This window comes from Patiria miniata, unplaced genomic scaffold, assembly GCF_015706575.1.
Source record: "Patiria miniata isolate m_02_andy unplaced genomic scaffold, ASM1570657v1 HiC_scaffold_9, whole genome shotgun sequence".
NCBI lineage: Eukaryota > Metazoa > Echinodermata > Asteroidea > Valvatida > Asterinidae > Patiria > Patiria miniata.
In genome coordinates, this window is record NW_024037076.1 from 22,072,421 (window position 1) to 22,089,267 (window position 16,847).

The 16,847-nt window shown below is 37.1% G+C and overlaps 1 protein-coding gene across 2 annotated transcripts in view; it reads left to right on the top strand.

Annotated features, from left to right (window-relative positions):
- LOC119720060 (transcription factor 12-like) overlaps positions 1–16,847 on the top strand; it is a 108,033-nt gene that overhangs the window by 72,410 nt on the left and 18,776 nt on the right. For both annotated transcript variants that reach the window (XM_038189580.1, XM_038189581.1), the window contains one exon: positions 15,592–15,670. In XM_038189580.1, coding sequence (XP_038045508.1) covers positions 15,592–15,670 — 79 coding nt within the window. The remainder of the gene's footprint in view (positions 1–15,591; positions 15,671–16,847) is intronic.

The following is a 16,847-nucleotide window of genomic DNA, read 5'->3' on the forward strand; positions in this document are numbered from 1 at the left end:
CAATCTATTGGCTTTTTGGCTTCTGGTTGACAAGAACCCTGTATAGCAGAAAGGAGGTACCTAGACGATCTATTGGCTTCTGGCTGACACGAACCCTGTAAAGCAGAAAGGAGGTACCTTGGCAATCTATTGGCTTCTGGCTGACAAGGACCCTGTATAGCAGAAAGGAGGTACCTAGACGATCTATTGGCTTCTGGCTGACACGAACCCTGTAAAGCAGAAAGGAGGTACCTTGGCAATCTATTGGCTTCTGGCTGACAAGAACCCTGTATAGCAGAAAGTAGGTACCTAGATGATCTATTGGCTTCTGGCTGACAAGAACACTGTATAGCAGAAAGTAGGTACCTGGACAATCTATTGGCTTCTGGCTGACACGAACCCTGTATAGCAGAAAGGAGGTACCTAGACGATCTATTGGCTTCTGGTTGACAAGAACCCTGTGTAGCAGAAAGTAGGTACCTAGACAATCTATTGGCTTCTGGTTGGCACGAACCCTGTATAGCAGAAAGTAGGTACCTAGATGATCTATTGGCTTCTGGTTGGCACGAACCCTGTATAGCAGAAAGTAGGTACCTAAATGATCTATTGGCTTCTGGTTGGCACGAACCCTGTATAGCAGAAAGGAGGTTCCTAGACAATATATTGGCTTCTGACTGACAAGAACACTGTATAGCAGAAAGGAGGTACCTAGACAATATATTGGCTTCTGGCTGACAAGAACACTGTATAGCTGAAAGGAGGTACCTAGACAATCTATTGGCTTCTGGTTGGCACGAACACTGTATAGCAGAAAGGAGGTACCTAGACAATCTATTGGCTTCTGGTTGACACGAACCCTGTATAGCAGAAACGAGGTTCCTAGACACCGTATTGGCTTCTGGCTGACAAGAACACTGTATTGGAGGAAGGAGGTACCTAGACAATCTATTGGTTTCTGTTTTTTGATGTTTGCAAATTTTGTATATTCCCTTTAAGAGGTATGAAAAGTTGCAAAATATTTTACTCAGAAAAATTCATTTCATGGACCCTTTAAGATCTCTGTGTAGAAGAAATGAGGTGCCAATGCTGCTAGTTATCTCATTGTGTAGTTAGAGGTACCTAGGCTGTCTACATGTAAGTAACCTGAGGGAGGCTCCTCCCTTTTCTCCTGGAGCAGTTTTGTGATTGACATCAACTTCTGTACCACCCTTGAAAAAATTATTTTCAGCTTAGGCCAGACAAAAAATACCTTTGGTGCGGGTCACCCGACCGACCCTTTTTTTGAAAGCGATATAATGTGACCCCACACAATTTGATTGGTTATTTGGGGGGAAAAATATTACAATACCGACGGTCAAAATCCCCAACCGCCAGAACAATTTATCAGCGAGTGTTTTTTTTTCTTTCTGATATTATTCGAATGAAAACATTGTGGTCTAACATCAGTTTGCGTGTACTTTTAAAAAAATGTGTACGTTGTACCAAAACCGCTTGGGTCTTTCGTCACGTAATCATCATTGCAACGCAGTCAAAAATGTCTGGTCCGTGTGTGTCTCATGATCCTCCGTGCGGATACACGTGTGTGCGAGCAGGGCAGTATTGCGTGCAGGGAAATCCCTACTTTAATGTCTGTGCCCAATAAGCAATTTTATTGGCTGACCGCATGTTACACGGCCGTACAGACTTTCAAGCCTACGGACGCCATGCATCGTGAAAACCAATTTTCGATGAAACTTTTGTTGGAAGCAAAGTGTGCTAACGATCTTTTTATTTTAAACTAAACGCTTTTAGGTTGCTGAAAGCAAGTCTTTGTTTACATCGCCTTAGCCAATAGGAAAAATCATTATGCGATATTCCACCAATGGCCACGTGCGTTGCACAGACTTCACATCGATCGGACGGCCGCATGTCTTTTGTGGCTTTCGTTCGGCTCTTGTGCACGTGCACGCAAGACTGCAATTTGCTCTAGACATCGGAGAAAGTGCAAATTGTCCAAAAGCAAAAAGGAAATTTCTTCCAGTGAAATAAAACATGCGACCATGTGACCCAAACCAATTTTTGTCCTTTTTTGGCCTTATGAAAGTTTGCTTTGGCAAGAGGGAATTGTCGGTTTGCTACTCAAACTACTCATTAAAGGACTGAAGACCGAGAAGTAAATTGTATTGTATGACTGATTTCTAAGGTGGTGTTCCACAAACATTTATTGGGGGTGATTTTAATCCATGATATAACATAAGACAACTAATGTCAAGAAATTACAATCCTCGTTATGGTCTTATGAAGGCAGATAATTCTAAAATTAAACTTTTATAACAAATGAGACTAACAGTGTTACTCTCCATATGCATTGATGGGACCTTGTACAGCTTGTACATTTTGGTTTTTTTCAAAAGGCCATTTTATTTAGGTTATCAACTTTTATACCATGTCTGTGTGACAGTGGAAGAGGCCATGTAGTCAACAATGACTGAAAGAGGGCGCTCTTATGGTACTGCACTGAAGCTGACTGTTAGAATCAGAAAATGTGTATGTGTATACTGCCCTCTGTTGACATCATGGCAACATCAGTCCCGTGTTCGCATAAGCCGTTTTTGTCAAATCACATTCTGATCCATGTGGTATGCATTACTTATCTACACAAAGGAAATTGTTACACTTTCTGCAGCTGGTTGTGAAGGATTGTTGCTATATTGAATGTTTGCATTTAGGGGATCAAAGCAATTCTTCCACTTAGGCTGAATGCAAGGACTACACATACTTATGTCTTTCATAGGTTTTGCAAACACTGTCAATAAAATAGTTTACTTTCATAAAGTGACTTTCCATTGTAGTTAAAGCCAAGAGAAATAAAAGACGAGTTCATTTACTTTCTTCAATATCAGTTTAACAGCGAATGTTTCACTGACGGAATTTTTTTCCAAATTTGATTCACTAATCAACAGCAAGTGCCAACTAAATAAGTTTTTATTCATTTCACAGATTTCAAGAATTTGTATGAATATTTTTAACTAAGCTGGGGAAAAATGTGGTTTTTTTCTGTGTGTAAGCTTCACTTTTCACATTTCATCAAAATAAGAGAAGATCCCTAAAGCCCAGTGGCCTCAGTATTCAGTCTTCCTATTTCCTGACATTTCACTGAGCCATGTGATTCATGACTGATATTTCCCTTCTTATTACACCAGTCCTAATCCTACATTAACACTGCTATTTTCTTCAGTAAATTATTGGGTTTTTTTTGCTTTTCTGCAAATCATAGTCGAGTTCAGAAGTTCATTTTATACTATCATCAATAACTGTTCAGCTTTTCCTTTGATGAAAGACAAAGCTTCCCAGCCTGTGTGTACATTTCAGGTGTGTGAAGTCAGTGGCCTATACTCAACTTATCAACTAGCAGAGGCCATCCTTAGGAAGAGCTTAGTGTATATCATCTATCCATGTGAATGGTGTGTGCCTGATAAAGCTGTGTGAGAGAGAGAGTAAGAATGAATAAAAGGATGGGAAGAAATGAACCAGAGGTAGAAACAGTGATTAAAGGCAATATACAACATTTGCAAACATCCAAAAACAAAACTACCAAATTGTTATGAAATACCTCACTGGACTGGTAGTGAATGCAGTCTAAAGCATCCTGTAAAATCAAGGCACCTGGTGTGCTGTCATTTTCTAGAAAGTGGTATTTTTGTATCAATTTCCAATGCCTATTTTTGTATCAATTTCCAACGCTGGTCGGCCGACCAGTGTTGGGAAAAAAAACTGGCTTTTTTTTCAAAAACTGCTCCCAATTTACCATATTTAGTTAGTCCGCATTTTGTTTGCAATCGATTACACACCCTATGAACGGGTACAAGCCAGCTAGACTGGTTCCGAACTTGAGTTTAACCATATTACAATCTCAGTGCAAATGGCACTGAGGCAATTATGCCTACCAAAATGAATCTTGACAACAAGGCACAGACCTGGAACACAGATTATTGTACAATTTATAATGGAATCTCAGGCTAAGACTGATGTTATTAGAGTGTCAACATTTTTAAAACGAAAATGATGATCGTATTGCTCATTTTACATACTAATGTGTTAGCCTTGTGCAGGTAATTTATACTTGACAATATTCTTCACATACACAAATACAATCACTAGTTCATTGCAAAATTTAACTGAACTCTTTACCAAAGAACAATTAAATGAAAGCAACAGTGGTCTGATTGGAGGTGTCTTCTTTTACCTTTTTATGTCTAAAGCTTACACACATGTATTGTTACACCATTGTACTGAATATTGTTACACCATTGTACTGAATATTTGGTCTTTAACAGCTAAGAAGTGGGCCAGGGAAATAGGGTATGTAAGCAAGCTGTCAAGTTGCATTGATGTTGAAAGGGCCTGACAGTCCCCACCCTGCTAGCCAGACCAAGTGGCTTAATATTGATCAGAGACTGAGATCAAGCATCTGTCATTCTTGGCAATCATTGGCATTTGTATTGGGATTACACTGGCTTTGTTCTTCCTGCTAGGATCTTTTAATCTTTCCTAACACCCCTCTTATTTAAATCCTTGTCTGTCTATGTACATGTACCACGCCCTGTGTTTTTTTACACCCACTTGTCTGACTAGTATGCATTTCATACCATCCATTCCCAACTGTTTCTGTCATTTATCATAACTTTTTAACTTTTCAAATCGTAAGATTTTTTTGTGCATGGTGAATTCAACTCTGTTTGCTTTGCACGACAAGGATATTTTTGTCAACCAAGGCAATTTTTAACATTTTATGAGTAATTCGAAAACATGAAGTAATGCTTAAAAACTTAAAATATTGAAACGTGAATTTTTATACAATTTATGAAAAGTTATATACATGTACACAGGGCCCAGGGGATGTTGTCAATTAAGAAAAAAAAAATACCTAGCCTGTTTATGCTTTTTGAAGCGGTGTTGTTTTTGAATGGTCGTGTTCTAGAAACTTGACCTTACAGGACATTGCCAATTTGTTGACATTTGGTGTGCTTCAGTGGCAATGTTACATTTTCGGGATATGGATATTTTCATTTTAAAGTAGGGTACATTGCAGTTGTATGTACATGTACATGCATACCACATTCCCAGATGAAAACAAAAATGATTATTGTACAGAATCCAACAAAAATAGATGTTTGGTGTTTGTGACAAATACAGGGTGATCGGGCATAAAGCAATTTTATTTGAAATACATGTATGTTGCGAATGCATGTCAATGTAACAACAGAAAAGAATACTGAAATTCAGAAAACATAAAAATTACAGAAACGTGTGTGTATACATGCTTGATTACATCATACTTCCTGTTAAATGTTGTAGGATGACTAACGTTAATTGTAGCCGTTTTCAATATTTGTGTAATAATCATCACTGAGTACAAACTAAATGGATTTTTAATAATTTAAATAAAAAGTAATAATAAACACATCGTTTTTAAATTCTCCCTAAAATAACTTCCAGTGTATTTTACATCATCTCCCATAAACTTCACTAAGTATTTTGTTATTGTCCAAAGAAAGTTTGCAGGTGATTTGATACAATTTTGATAAACAAGTTGTTTATTTAAAAAAAAAATCGATATTATTTAAGGTGATGATGTCATAATGCCATCATTTGTTTTGGCATCCCTCATTGAATATTTGCATAATACATGTATATATTAGGCTTGGGCAATTCCACGCCGAAATTAATGTAAAGTCAATTCAACTTGGAATCAGAATCATGATTCCACTTTTGTAAGGAATCACTTCTCTGAAGAAGCCAATTCCAGTTACCTTGGTGTCGGTGCCTGTCTTCATACAAGGATTTTGAAGACCAGCATACTTCAACATGCCTTCAAAGATAGTGTGATTCTTCAAAAACAGATCCTCCACAGTTTTTCAAAGTATATGGAGTGCATCAAAAAACAAAAAAAACTTCCTTTTTTAACTTGTGAGATTAAAGGCAATTAAACATGGTGATGCAGCGCTTTGGTTTTTTCCCCCGGACTTTGCCAATATGTCACTTATGTCATTTATTGTTATTTTGCCATGATAGGATGTATGTTCTTGGCCAAATGCTCACTTTCAAAAGTGCAGCATGTCCCATAATCACAAAGCTAATATTTTTGTTCATGAAGGTATCTTACGAGCTCTGCTTCAAAGGCTTGGTGACGAGTACAGGTACGCATCCAGCAAGGAGCATGGTTTTATGAATTGGCACGATCCACAAAGGCTTCCTTTAGTGGTGATGACTTCCTTACAAAATTCAGACTGGTAGATTGGGAAACAGATTGGGAAAATTAAATGAAAATGAATTGACAAAGCTTGGGGTTCATTGGCAATGTTCCAACTTCATAAGCTACTTTTATACATGTAAGAGCAGCAGAGTGTACAATTGAAATCAAAAGTTTCCAGGGCCTGTAGCGATTCCACCCTCCTTTTTAGAATGACATGCAGTGGCCGGTACTAGAAGAATGTGTAGATAGAATACTCAGTAATTCGTTCATCAGCGATCCCTGCCCTGATAGTACATGACGCATCAATAATGAATGATGTTATATTCAGACCCAATGATTATGGTTCCGCCAAAATGTTGTTCACAAATATAAAACCACAAATGGAACTAAGAGAAAGCAGCAGTATACATTTAGCAACAATTTCATTTGACAATCACATTTTTTTCTGACTGTTTTCAACTGCAATCTGTTGATAGTGCTGCAAAGGTGAAGTGTGATTTCAATCTTGCATGTTATTGCAAAAAAACAATGAAAGAAAAAACTCGTCGAACTCTTATTTTGATGTTTCCCCTGCCAAAATCCCCTTAGTAGTTTTAAAGTGGTTCTTTTTTGTAACCTGGGGAAGTTTGAAATCGATACCAAATGAAAATGTGATTTTAAGATAGAATCGGAGCGGAATCGATTCCAAACAAGCTGGAAATGCCCAAGCATATTAGATTGTATGATTGTAGTGAAAAGTTCCGTTTTTAAGTTATATTCATTTCTCATTGCACTTCAAGTTGCCCCGGCAGTAAAGGCCAAATGGCTTTGTGGAATCAAAAATGTTGCACAAGGCAATATCTACCACATCCCAAAAACCGAACATTGGACAAAATGAAAGAACAAACTTTCTTTCAGTTCAAAAGTTATAGTTCAAAGTATTTTTTTTCTCCAATTTTGACCTTAGAACGCATGTAATTTGATATCTGATGACGTCATGATGACCTCACAAAAATGTTCACATCTTCAGACAAGGACTCATGTTCGTTCCAGGTTCCATCTTCATCCCTTAACTCAAAGAAATTGGGTTTGTTTTGATTTTTGAGGATTCTGTTGGTATTTTGAGTTCACCTAACTTTGACCTGCTGGTAACCCCGGGAGTAAAGGTCAAACCAATTCACATACCTGACAAGACATGTTCTAATGGTTCAAGAAGATGGTCATTCTTCGAACTGAAATCACTTTTAATTTGATACCTGATGACATCATCATGACCTCAAAGTAATATGCACACCTTGAGATCAGGGTTGAATTTTGTTCCAAGTTGGAAGTTTTTGCCGTTTGGAAGAAAAGTCTTGGAGAATTGTTGTCCAGTAAAAAAAAAAATTGAAAGTAAGAAAGAAGATTTCTAACAATTTTAAAAAGGTAGTTGGGTTGAGCCCAATCACCCCAATAACAATGTATTTGACCGCTTGCACAGTTCTGTCTAATTTTGCAATTGCCAGATCAGACCTCGCAATACCATGCATGCACATGTGGGTGAGCAGAGTAGCATGCATTCCACACTGCACTGAACCTTGAAAACAAAACATCATAGACTGAGACGTTTCGTGTCTGAAATCAACTTCACACATGTGATAAAAAAAAACATTCTGAATCATGGTGTTCTGAGTTCTGTGTGTTAATTTTTTTTAATGTGAACTTTCTCTCTGCCTTAAAAAGAAAAAGTCACAATAGCACTTACATTTTTTCATGTTAAAACGAGATGCCAAATGACTACCCGAAATCCATAATTTCAGCCCCACAACCAGTTTTTGTTTACGCCCAAAAACAAAAACATTTTACCACATCCCATCTCATTCGCACATCACTCAAATAAAATGTCTTGTTGTTCCTTTTATTTGATACCACATTTAAGGTTGTGATGCTAATAGTTCAGAAAATTTCATGAATTTTCCACTTTTCAGCCTTGTCCACTTTGGTCACGAATTGCCCATCTCTTTTAATTGATGAAACAAAATTAATGTTGGCTTTATTTTCTATGTAAGGGTGGTGCTGTCTGTAAGTACTTTTGAAAATAGGATGAATTTTGTATGACAATCACTGTACTACTACAAAATTAGACTGATTCTACATGTAATTGTTGCCTAAATTTCAAAGTGCATCCAGGTGACGTTTCACTGTTTTAAGGACTGAATTTCTGCTGTTAATGGTGGATCAATGCAGGATCAGGTATTAGTAGATGCAGATTAGTAAATGCAATGACAATGATTTGTTTCTGACTTGCCAATACTTAAAAGTCAGTGTCTAAGGGAATAATATTACGAAAGAGCAGTTTTAAATGTCTGGTTTAAAACCCGGTAGAGGCATGGTCGCCAATAATGGCCCAAGCCGAAGGCGAGGGTCATTATCTGCTTCACCACACTACTATTCCTATTCATAAATAACTTTTAGTCAAAAACATAGACAAATTGACAAAACGTTCCAAAAAGTAGAAACATTGACAAAATTCCGACGATGTTTTGTTCACGAATTTTAGGTTAGATTGCTATCCATGTTCTGGGGCCATTTCTATGAATGGAGCATGTCATTGCTTTTCCTCTCCAAACAAAATGCAACAACCCAAGATGACACCCTCAGAGAAGCAGCATTGAGGATTTTTAAATATCAAAGTAACCTATTTCCTCAGCATTGTTTTCAGGGCTTCAGGCATACTTTTACCAAGAAAAGGTGGAAAAAAATAAGACAGAGTTTACCAAATCTTCTGACGCTTTCGTGATACACTAAGCTACCAAGTGCGTAGCCAATTTGTGAACAACTTTGTTAAACGTAAAGCGGTATCGTAAAAAAAGTGTCACGTGTTCATGAAAAGGCCTGTACTGACAGTATACAAGGCAAGTAAAGTTTGTCAATACACCTAGATGTGTTGTTTTGAAGCAAGGTCCGAAAGAAATCTCGCTAAGCTGCAATTGTCACGATGTGTTTTGCCCACAAGACCGGCCATTTGTGTGTGACTGTGTGTGAGTTGGTGACTTCTACATGCTGTATGGCGTACCGGTATGTGTACAGCTACTTCAGTTGGTTGTGTGTATGTGTAGTAGCTCCCACGAGTACAATGTACGTAACATATGGAGCTAGGCACTGCACAGTATGTGCGAGAGGCAGTGGCCAGGGCGCAAGCAGACGAAATGATACTGCAACTTTTTAGTCTCTTTTTTATTAAGCCATGTTTCCCTCCTGTAAGACAGGTCTTATTTGAAACAATGTAAAATTATTCGCTTCATAAAAATTATTTGAACCTACAAACTTCAAAGAATACATTTGCGAAAGCAGAAATTTATTGTTCTGATTCAGGGACCACCTTCATTTCTGGCCGGTTTTAAACACTTCTTGCTTGTGTTTTATTCTCCGTTTAAAACCACCCACATGACGGGCTCTCGACCAATAGGAGCAGGTAAACTGTCTCACTCTCAGGTATTTATGAATGCATAGTAATACATTGTGCCCTTCAATAAACACAGAGAAGTCATCTGTTTATCTCTTCCTTTTGGTTAGCACATGGCCTGTGGTTACCATAAACAACCAGCAACATCTACATGTATCCAATTTTAAGACCCTCCTTTGAATACATGCATGTACATGTATAATATTGAATGTAAGGTTAAGGAGCATAACATGTCTGTTGTTCAGTGTACACCTTCGCTATTTGTCTCCTTGAATATGAGCATAATCATGAAATATTGGTTGGGTGTTTGTCAGTAGTTGCAGCAGTAAACGTAAAACAGACACATTCAATAAAGTGTATACATGTACATGTACATGTATGTGCACTGTAGTCTGTAGATGAACAAAAACCATGACAAAAAACCCACTTCCTTACACCATACACTGTGCCATCACCAGACAGAATTCAGCAAGTATACTAAATCAAATTATAGCATCAGCAATAAACTTCACAGAGTAGTCCATTTCTTTTGGAGGGGTGGTTAAAAATATGTAATCAGATCCTGGTACACAGGAAATGAAGGTTTATTCTGGATGATGAGAAAACCAGGCCTTGGCTGTAACATGATACCCTGCTGACTTTGGCCACTTCCATTTTATACCAGGGGAAACAAACACAGTGTAGCTCATAAATGTCCAACAAGTTTCATTTTTTGTTTTTTATACACATTGTTTGTTAGGCTGGAATGCAATATGCATGTATATATTCATGTTTAATTACCATTTGACAATACTTTGCCTTCAGTTCATGACAAGTACTGACAAAATTAGTTGTAATTTGTCCATCCCAACACTGATCATGGACAGTGCCAATTAGTTGTGTGGAAGGGTCATTCTGTTCAGTCTGCAAGGTCACCTTCAGGAAATAAAGTGACTTATTGCTTCCCACGACCATTAGCCCTCCCTTTGGTATAGTAGGCTGTACTCATTGTGTTGTTGCATTCATTTTACCAGTTTCAGAGGTGGTATGTTCAGTACTGAGAAGAGCTTGATTTATAACAGCATTGGTCTGGTCATAAGGTCTGGTATATCTTTATACCACTAGGTTGCTCTACATATTGTTTTTATTTGGTTCCCGTAGGCTTTGCACACTTCCATGTGACAGTAATGTAAAAGTTATTGGTCAGAGCAAGTGACTACTGGTATCTAACTCTTGGAGTGTGTCTACATGTATGTTGCTGAAATTGTAGAGTTTGGTGCTTGTACTTGTTCATACATGACATTATTGCATGATTGCAAGACCACATCTACTCTCAGTGCTTCTTGAGGTTTGTTTCAGTTGACTGGCATTGAGGGGAAATAACAGACAGCCACAAAGTGCTTGGGTTCTGTCCATCTTGCAGTCTCCAGGAGTTTATCATTACAGTGATTACATAATCCCAAGCACTCCAACTGATCACTTCCAGATTCCAAAGGACTGATTTGTTGGAGCTGGAGGTCAAACCACTAACTTTCAACTGTTGACTGGCTTAATCTCAGCATGAATTCTGCACAGAAAACAGCATCTCAGCAACAAGTTCAGTCCACTCATGCACTGGATGAAGACTGAAGTCTGGAAGTGGATGGATGGCCATATGACTCATCATACTTCATAGGATTTGTTGAATTGTATGGTCTACAAGCACAATTGCCAATCATTGATCACGAGGGAGTTTGTACTGAGATTGCTCTGTGCAATAGGCTTAGTATTAACAAGTTGGATTCAGCAACTTTGAAGACAGCAACGCCTTGGTGGTCTTGTTGATTATTGCTCGTATTGGTGTCTTGTTATCTGCTTGGATGTATAGGCCTGCCCATGCCCACATGCAGCAGGCTGAGGGTGGATACACCGTGCCTGGTATGACTGCATCTGCAGCTGCTGCTGCAGCATATCAGCATCACCATTCGCACTCACAGCCAACAATGTTTGTACCCAGCTTTAGCCATCCAAGATATCCATGGGTAAGATCAGCCACTACAGTCATTCTTGACTTTGACAAAGATCATTTTGACTGAACTCTAAATCTTGTCATTGCAACTGCAAGTTTTATGTCTTCTAGTTCTTCCTTTCAAATGTTATAGTTCTAAAATTGCAACCTGCATTTGGGGGAAAAAAAGGAGAATTGTACATTCATTAGTGTGTTATCAAAAAACTGTTCTGCTGTCATTCGTTTCCCAAAGAGAGTGTGCTTTAACAGTTCAAGAAGCAAATGTTTGGAATATGTTTCTAACCCATCATCTACGTCGGTATTTTTGTAATATCACATGGGGTTTTTTTTCATTATGAATTGTTGATGTGTTTTTTAATTCAATCCCACGTAAATTAAAAATGCAAAATAATTTTTTTTTTTAATTCCATACCTTTGTGCACCTAATCACGTACCATGATGCGATTTGGTCAATTTATCACTAAAACTAAAGGAAGTATTGTAAATCAGTGCAAAAATCCCTTTCGTTGATTTTCGTAAATCAGCATTTGTGGTTGTAAAGTACTTAACTACTTGTTGACGCAAACACTGGAGTGGAGAAAATACTTAGTGGACCACAAGAAGTCAACATCATACATGTCATAGAAGTTGTTCAGTTGTAATGCTTGGTCAGTATCAAAGTATCTGCGTGAACACTAATCTTTGGGGGTAAAACAGTTTTATTTCATGTTTATGTTTGCAGATCACATGGGGAAGAGTTGTGGTTTGTACTACAAATAACCAATACTTGACTGACTGTAGTTCGCCATATGTTGCATGTCATTACTCTTACACTAACCCATGCCATGAAAGGTCATATGTTATGTTTGCATTCAGAAATATGCCTGGTTCCATTTTATTAAAAAGTTGAAAATATGTTTTTCAGTCATAAAAAATCATAGGTGCTTTACGGTTAAAACTAGTTACATGTATTTTAAAACATAGCTTTTTAATTAAAGGAAGTGACGGACTGGGTGTTTTGCACAATAATACAGTGTATTTTTCTCAAGCTTTTATTTTAGCCTTATATTTCCACCAATAAGACCATTTTCCTACATGTATATTAAAATTATGTAAATGTTACCAATGGTTATCAATGTTGCCACCTTTTTTATATCAAGGAACCACGGTTAATGGCCCTGGATATCATGTTGAAGACTTTATTCCTCTGTGAGCTGTTTTCTTTCCATCATCAACTCAAGTGTGAGCTAAATAAAGACAGAAATGTTGTAGTCCCCACCCCAGCAAGCAACAGTGTATTGGCATTGGGGTCGGTCACACCATGGTCACACCATACACCAATATAAGGTGCCTGACCTGCCTGCTCTGTTCTAGTTTTTACAGTTGAAGACAACATTTATGATTGGTTTTATTTTTTTTACAAAAAGTCTGCCTTTGTTGAGTTCTATCCTAATGGGATAAGCAAATATTCTTAAACTTTGTTTGGAATTGTTTGGGTGCCTACATGTACATCATACATTTATATTAATTTAAGCAATATTATCTCGAAAAATATTATGAAATTGTAAAACTCACATCAGGCATTCAATCATTTGCAAGGTGATATTTGATGAATTTTTTTCCAATAACAGTAGGAGTTCTGATTCATTCATTGTGCGTGTGCACCTTACGTTTTCACGCATGTACATACATGTACATGTACATGTATTTTGCTGCGAAGGTTATACATGTACATGTACAAAAGGTAGTAACTCTAACCATATAGTAACACTTAGTTGTATTGAGAATGTTGATACTTTCAAATGAATTGATTGCATGACACGGACCAGCTTCATGAAATTCAATCTCAAATTAGACCTTTATGCTACTGGTTTAAAATGGAAAAAAAGTTTTAATTAAACAAAAAAATGACCCAAACAAAAACAAATAAAGATCTTTCTTGAGTGATTCATGTTGGATGATTTTTGTTTTTAATATTATTCTCTGTTGATTTAAAATCTTGATGTAAATCAAGTAAACCTACACATAGTTTATTCAAACATGCTGAAGTACACATGCATAGAAGCTGAACTTCACATGATGCAAGCAGATATGCAACTTTTCTTATTTTAATTGGATTTCTGATTTTGTCAAATTTCCTTCCAAAAAATCTGATGTTAATGAATTTTTCCCTCAAAACCACATATTATATTTAATTTTAACAAAATTGACGAAACGACACATTTGTATTACGAGTGCAAATATGATATCTTCGTACCAGTCAGCAATGTATGTATTTTCTATGGTAATATGTATCTTGCAAGCGAGCTCTGATTGTAAGGCTTGAAATAAGCTTTAGACACTTCAGCATTTTTTGTTCAAAAGCCAGGGCATACAAGAGTGAGAACGTTTGAACATAGCTTCAGTGAAATACCGGTCAATTTTTAAAGAGGTAGACATAAAAATGTTACAGTTCCCAGGGCCAGCGATTTGCCACAATCACATTACCAGGATGGAATAAGCATTATCAGCCTCACCCTCTTTATGAATCAAAATAAATGAAATATATGAACACAAAACTGTTCTAAACTTAGTGTTTTGATATCTAAGATTTTTCACCCTGTATGAAAATTAAAATTTGTTGGTATTGTAGGAAATTGTAGCATTATGTAGATGCTACATTGTATATGTTTTAAATTGTACGATAATTTTAAGGACAGTTTCTGGATTAAACCAAATAATGCAAATGAAGGGAGTGCAAGAAAATACTTTGGAAATTAACAGAAACGGTACACTTATTTCAAATGGAAAAAGGTATGTCAAATCTGAGATCTCTGAAGTAATACTTTGTGTGGAGAGTTGCTAGAGTTTACATGTATGTTTGTAATAAGATTATCTTTTTGGTGAATATGCAGCAAGAATTTATTCGTTTTAAGGGCATTGAACGGAGGAGTAAATTGAAAGAAGTGTACCATACAAGACCCCATCCTGCCGGCAATTTAAGCTCATACTGATTTTGTAAGTGGGTGGGAATGTAGGTGAGAAGTTTGAATGTTTGACATCTGGAGCAAGTATGAGTTGAAATTAGGGCCCAGTGGGTGCCCTTTGCGTTTCCAGAAGACTGAAATTCTCAGTGCAAGTACATGTAGGTTTGGATTCTAGTGTCTCTACATTTCAGACTCCTTTTCCAAAGATAAATATTAAATCACAACGGATAAAAATGACTCCTACCTTTTTTTTATACAATTTGCCAACTCTTTCATAGCAACCTTATGTAATCTTTGCATTGTCTTCTTGTAGAAATGAGACAAACACAAGGCCTCTTCCAAATGTCCATAATCTGGGAGTTAGACAAATTAAAATTCTGGTATTTCCTTTGACTTGGGTACATATGCTTTAGTGCATGTAACATATGACTGTGGTTAAAGTTTAACTTGTTGAAAAATGTACGTACATGTATGTAAATGAAGTTGAACTACCAGTTTCACATGTTGTAGTTTACATACTCAGCCTTGCTTTGGATGATTCATGTAGACACTTGACAGTATATAAACTTCACACAAATCAACTTTATCAAGATTAATGGCAAAGGATTACTTTTCTTCTTAGCAATAATTTCCTCCATTACAGGCATAGGAAATGATGAAACTGTATAATTTCTAGGTCAGTCAGTCAGAGAGAAGAACAATGAGCATTCGTAGCCACAGTGACCTGAGGTACCCCCTATTAGGAACACTGTGCCAAACAGTCAGTGTTGCACATGGTCACATTAATTCTTTAGTTGGTTATGATGTGCATTACAAGTAGTAGGTGTTGACAATTATGCTAAAATGACATTCATATACAAAGATCCAACTTCACCTTGATTGGTAGAAACTTGAACAAAAGGTAGAAGTGTCTCTGTATCTCCCAAACTTTATTCTAATTTCTAAAGAGATGTGTTTATGTCTGCATAAAAAAAGTTTTAATAGTAATTGAGGAATATTGATTTCTTGGGTTTCCCTACAGATATATTCAGCCGATCACACCAATAGCAGTTTTCCTTCTAATCCGTCAACACCTGTGGGTTCGCCCCCTCCCATGTCAGGTATGTGGACAATTCTTTGCCTTCTTTTCAATCACAATAATTCTGTTTTCTTTATTCAGAGTGGAAAAGTTGATGGTGTCTTTGGATTTTGTTTAAATCCGAAAGGTCAATTTGGACAAAAAGGAAATGAAATGTCTAAGTTATAATGGTCATAGTTATGGGTGACCTGACTAGCAGAGTTGAAAGTTGCAATGATGTGCTGACTTGTGATATTGTGAAGCTAATCTGACTTGGCAGATCCAGGAACAAATTGCAGAAGCCAAGCCAGACTGGGGAAAAGCAGCAATCTAATTGGATTTCCTTTAGAAGGAAAGGGAAAACGGAGATGTATAAAAACCAACAAGGGTGGGGTCTGTCAAGCCAAGATTGAGTAGAGTGCAGCTAGAGGGCATTGTATTCCAGCACATACCCTCTGTATAATTGCTGTAGGATTCTAGCTACAAGATCTGCCCTGTCTAGAAAAGGTCATGGCCAAGGAGTTTAAGTTAGACACTGTGAAAGACCATGAACTACATCTGAGAATGTAAGGGGCTTTTTCCCATATTATGTGCTTGTTGGGTCAATTTTGTATGGCTTTTTTTTTCATTTTAGTACGTAACATAATGTCTAATAAATGTGTATAAAGTACATGTATAGCTGTGGAGGCTTTGCTTTATACAAAATCTTCAGAGTGAGTTTACATGTGAATTAAACTAAATCTGTTTGTTTTTGTTTGTTTTTACTCTGTCTTTTGCTATGGGCATCTGTTTTTAATTCTACGGTTTTCATGTTTTGGGGCTTATAAAAGTGAGGTCAGTTGGTCGGCCAGCCAGCCAGCTTTATCGGCTCAAATATTATCTGAAGGAAAACAATTCCTTGATGTACCTATGTAGATTGCCAATGAAATGTTCTAAGGTGTTGAGTGTTTTAAGGTGGTCTCTTGTTTTGTGCATTGCAAATGAGTTCATCGTGAGTTGGTGTCATGAACCAAAATAATCTTAATTGACTCGTTTAACGTTTATTGTATCTGTACCATCCAGCTTAGGCTTCCAGTACGTTTCCAATTACCCCACCCAACCTAGAACATCATGCAGACCCTACATCTTTCTATTTGATGCTCTTATTTTGTGGACATCATTGTGATTTTTTTTTACACGTTTATTTCATATTTTTGGCCCCTACTTATTGTATCTTTCAT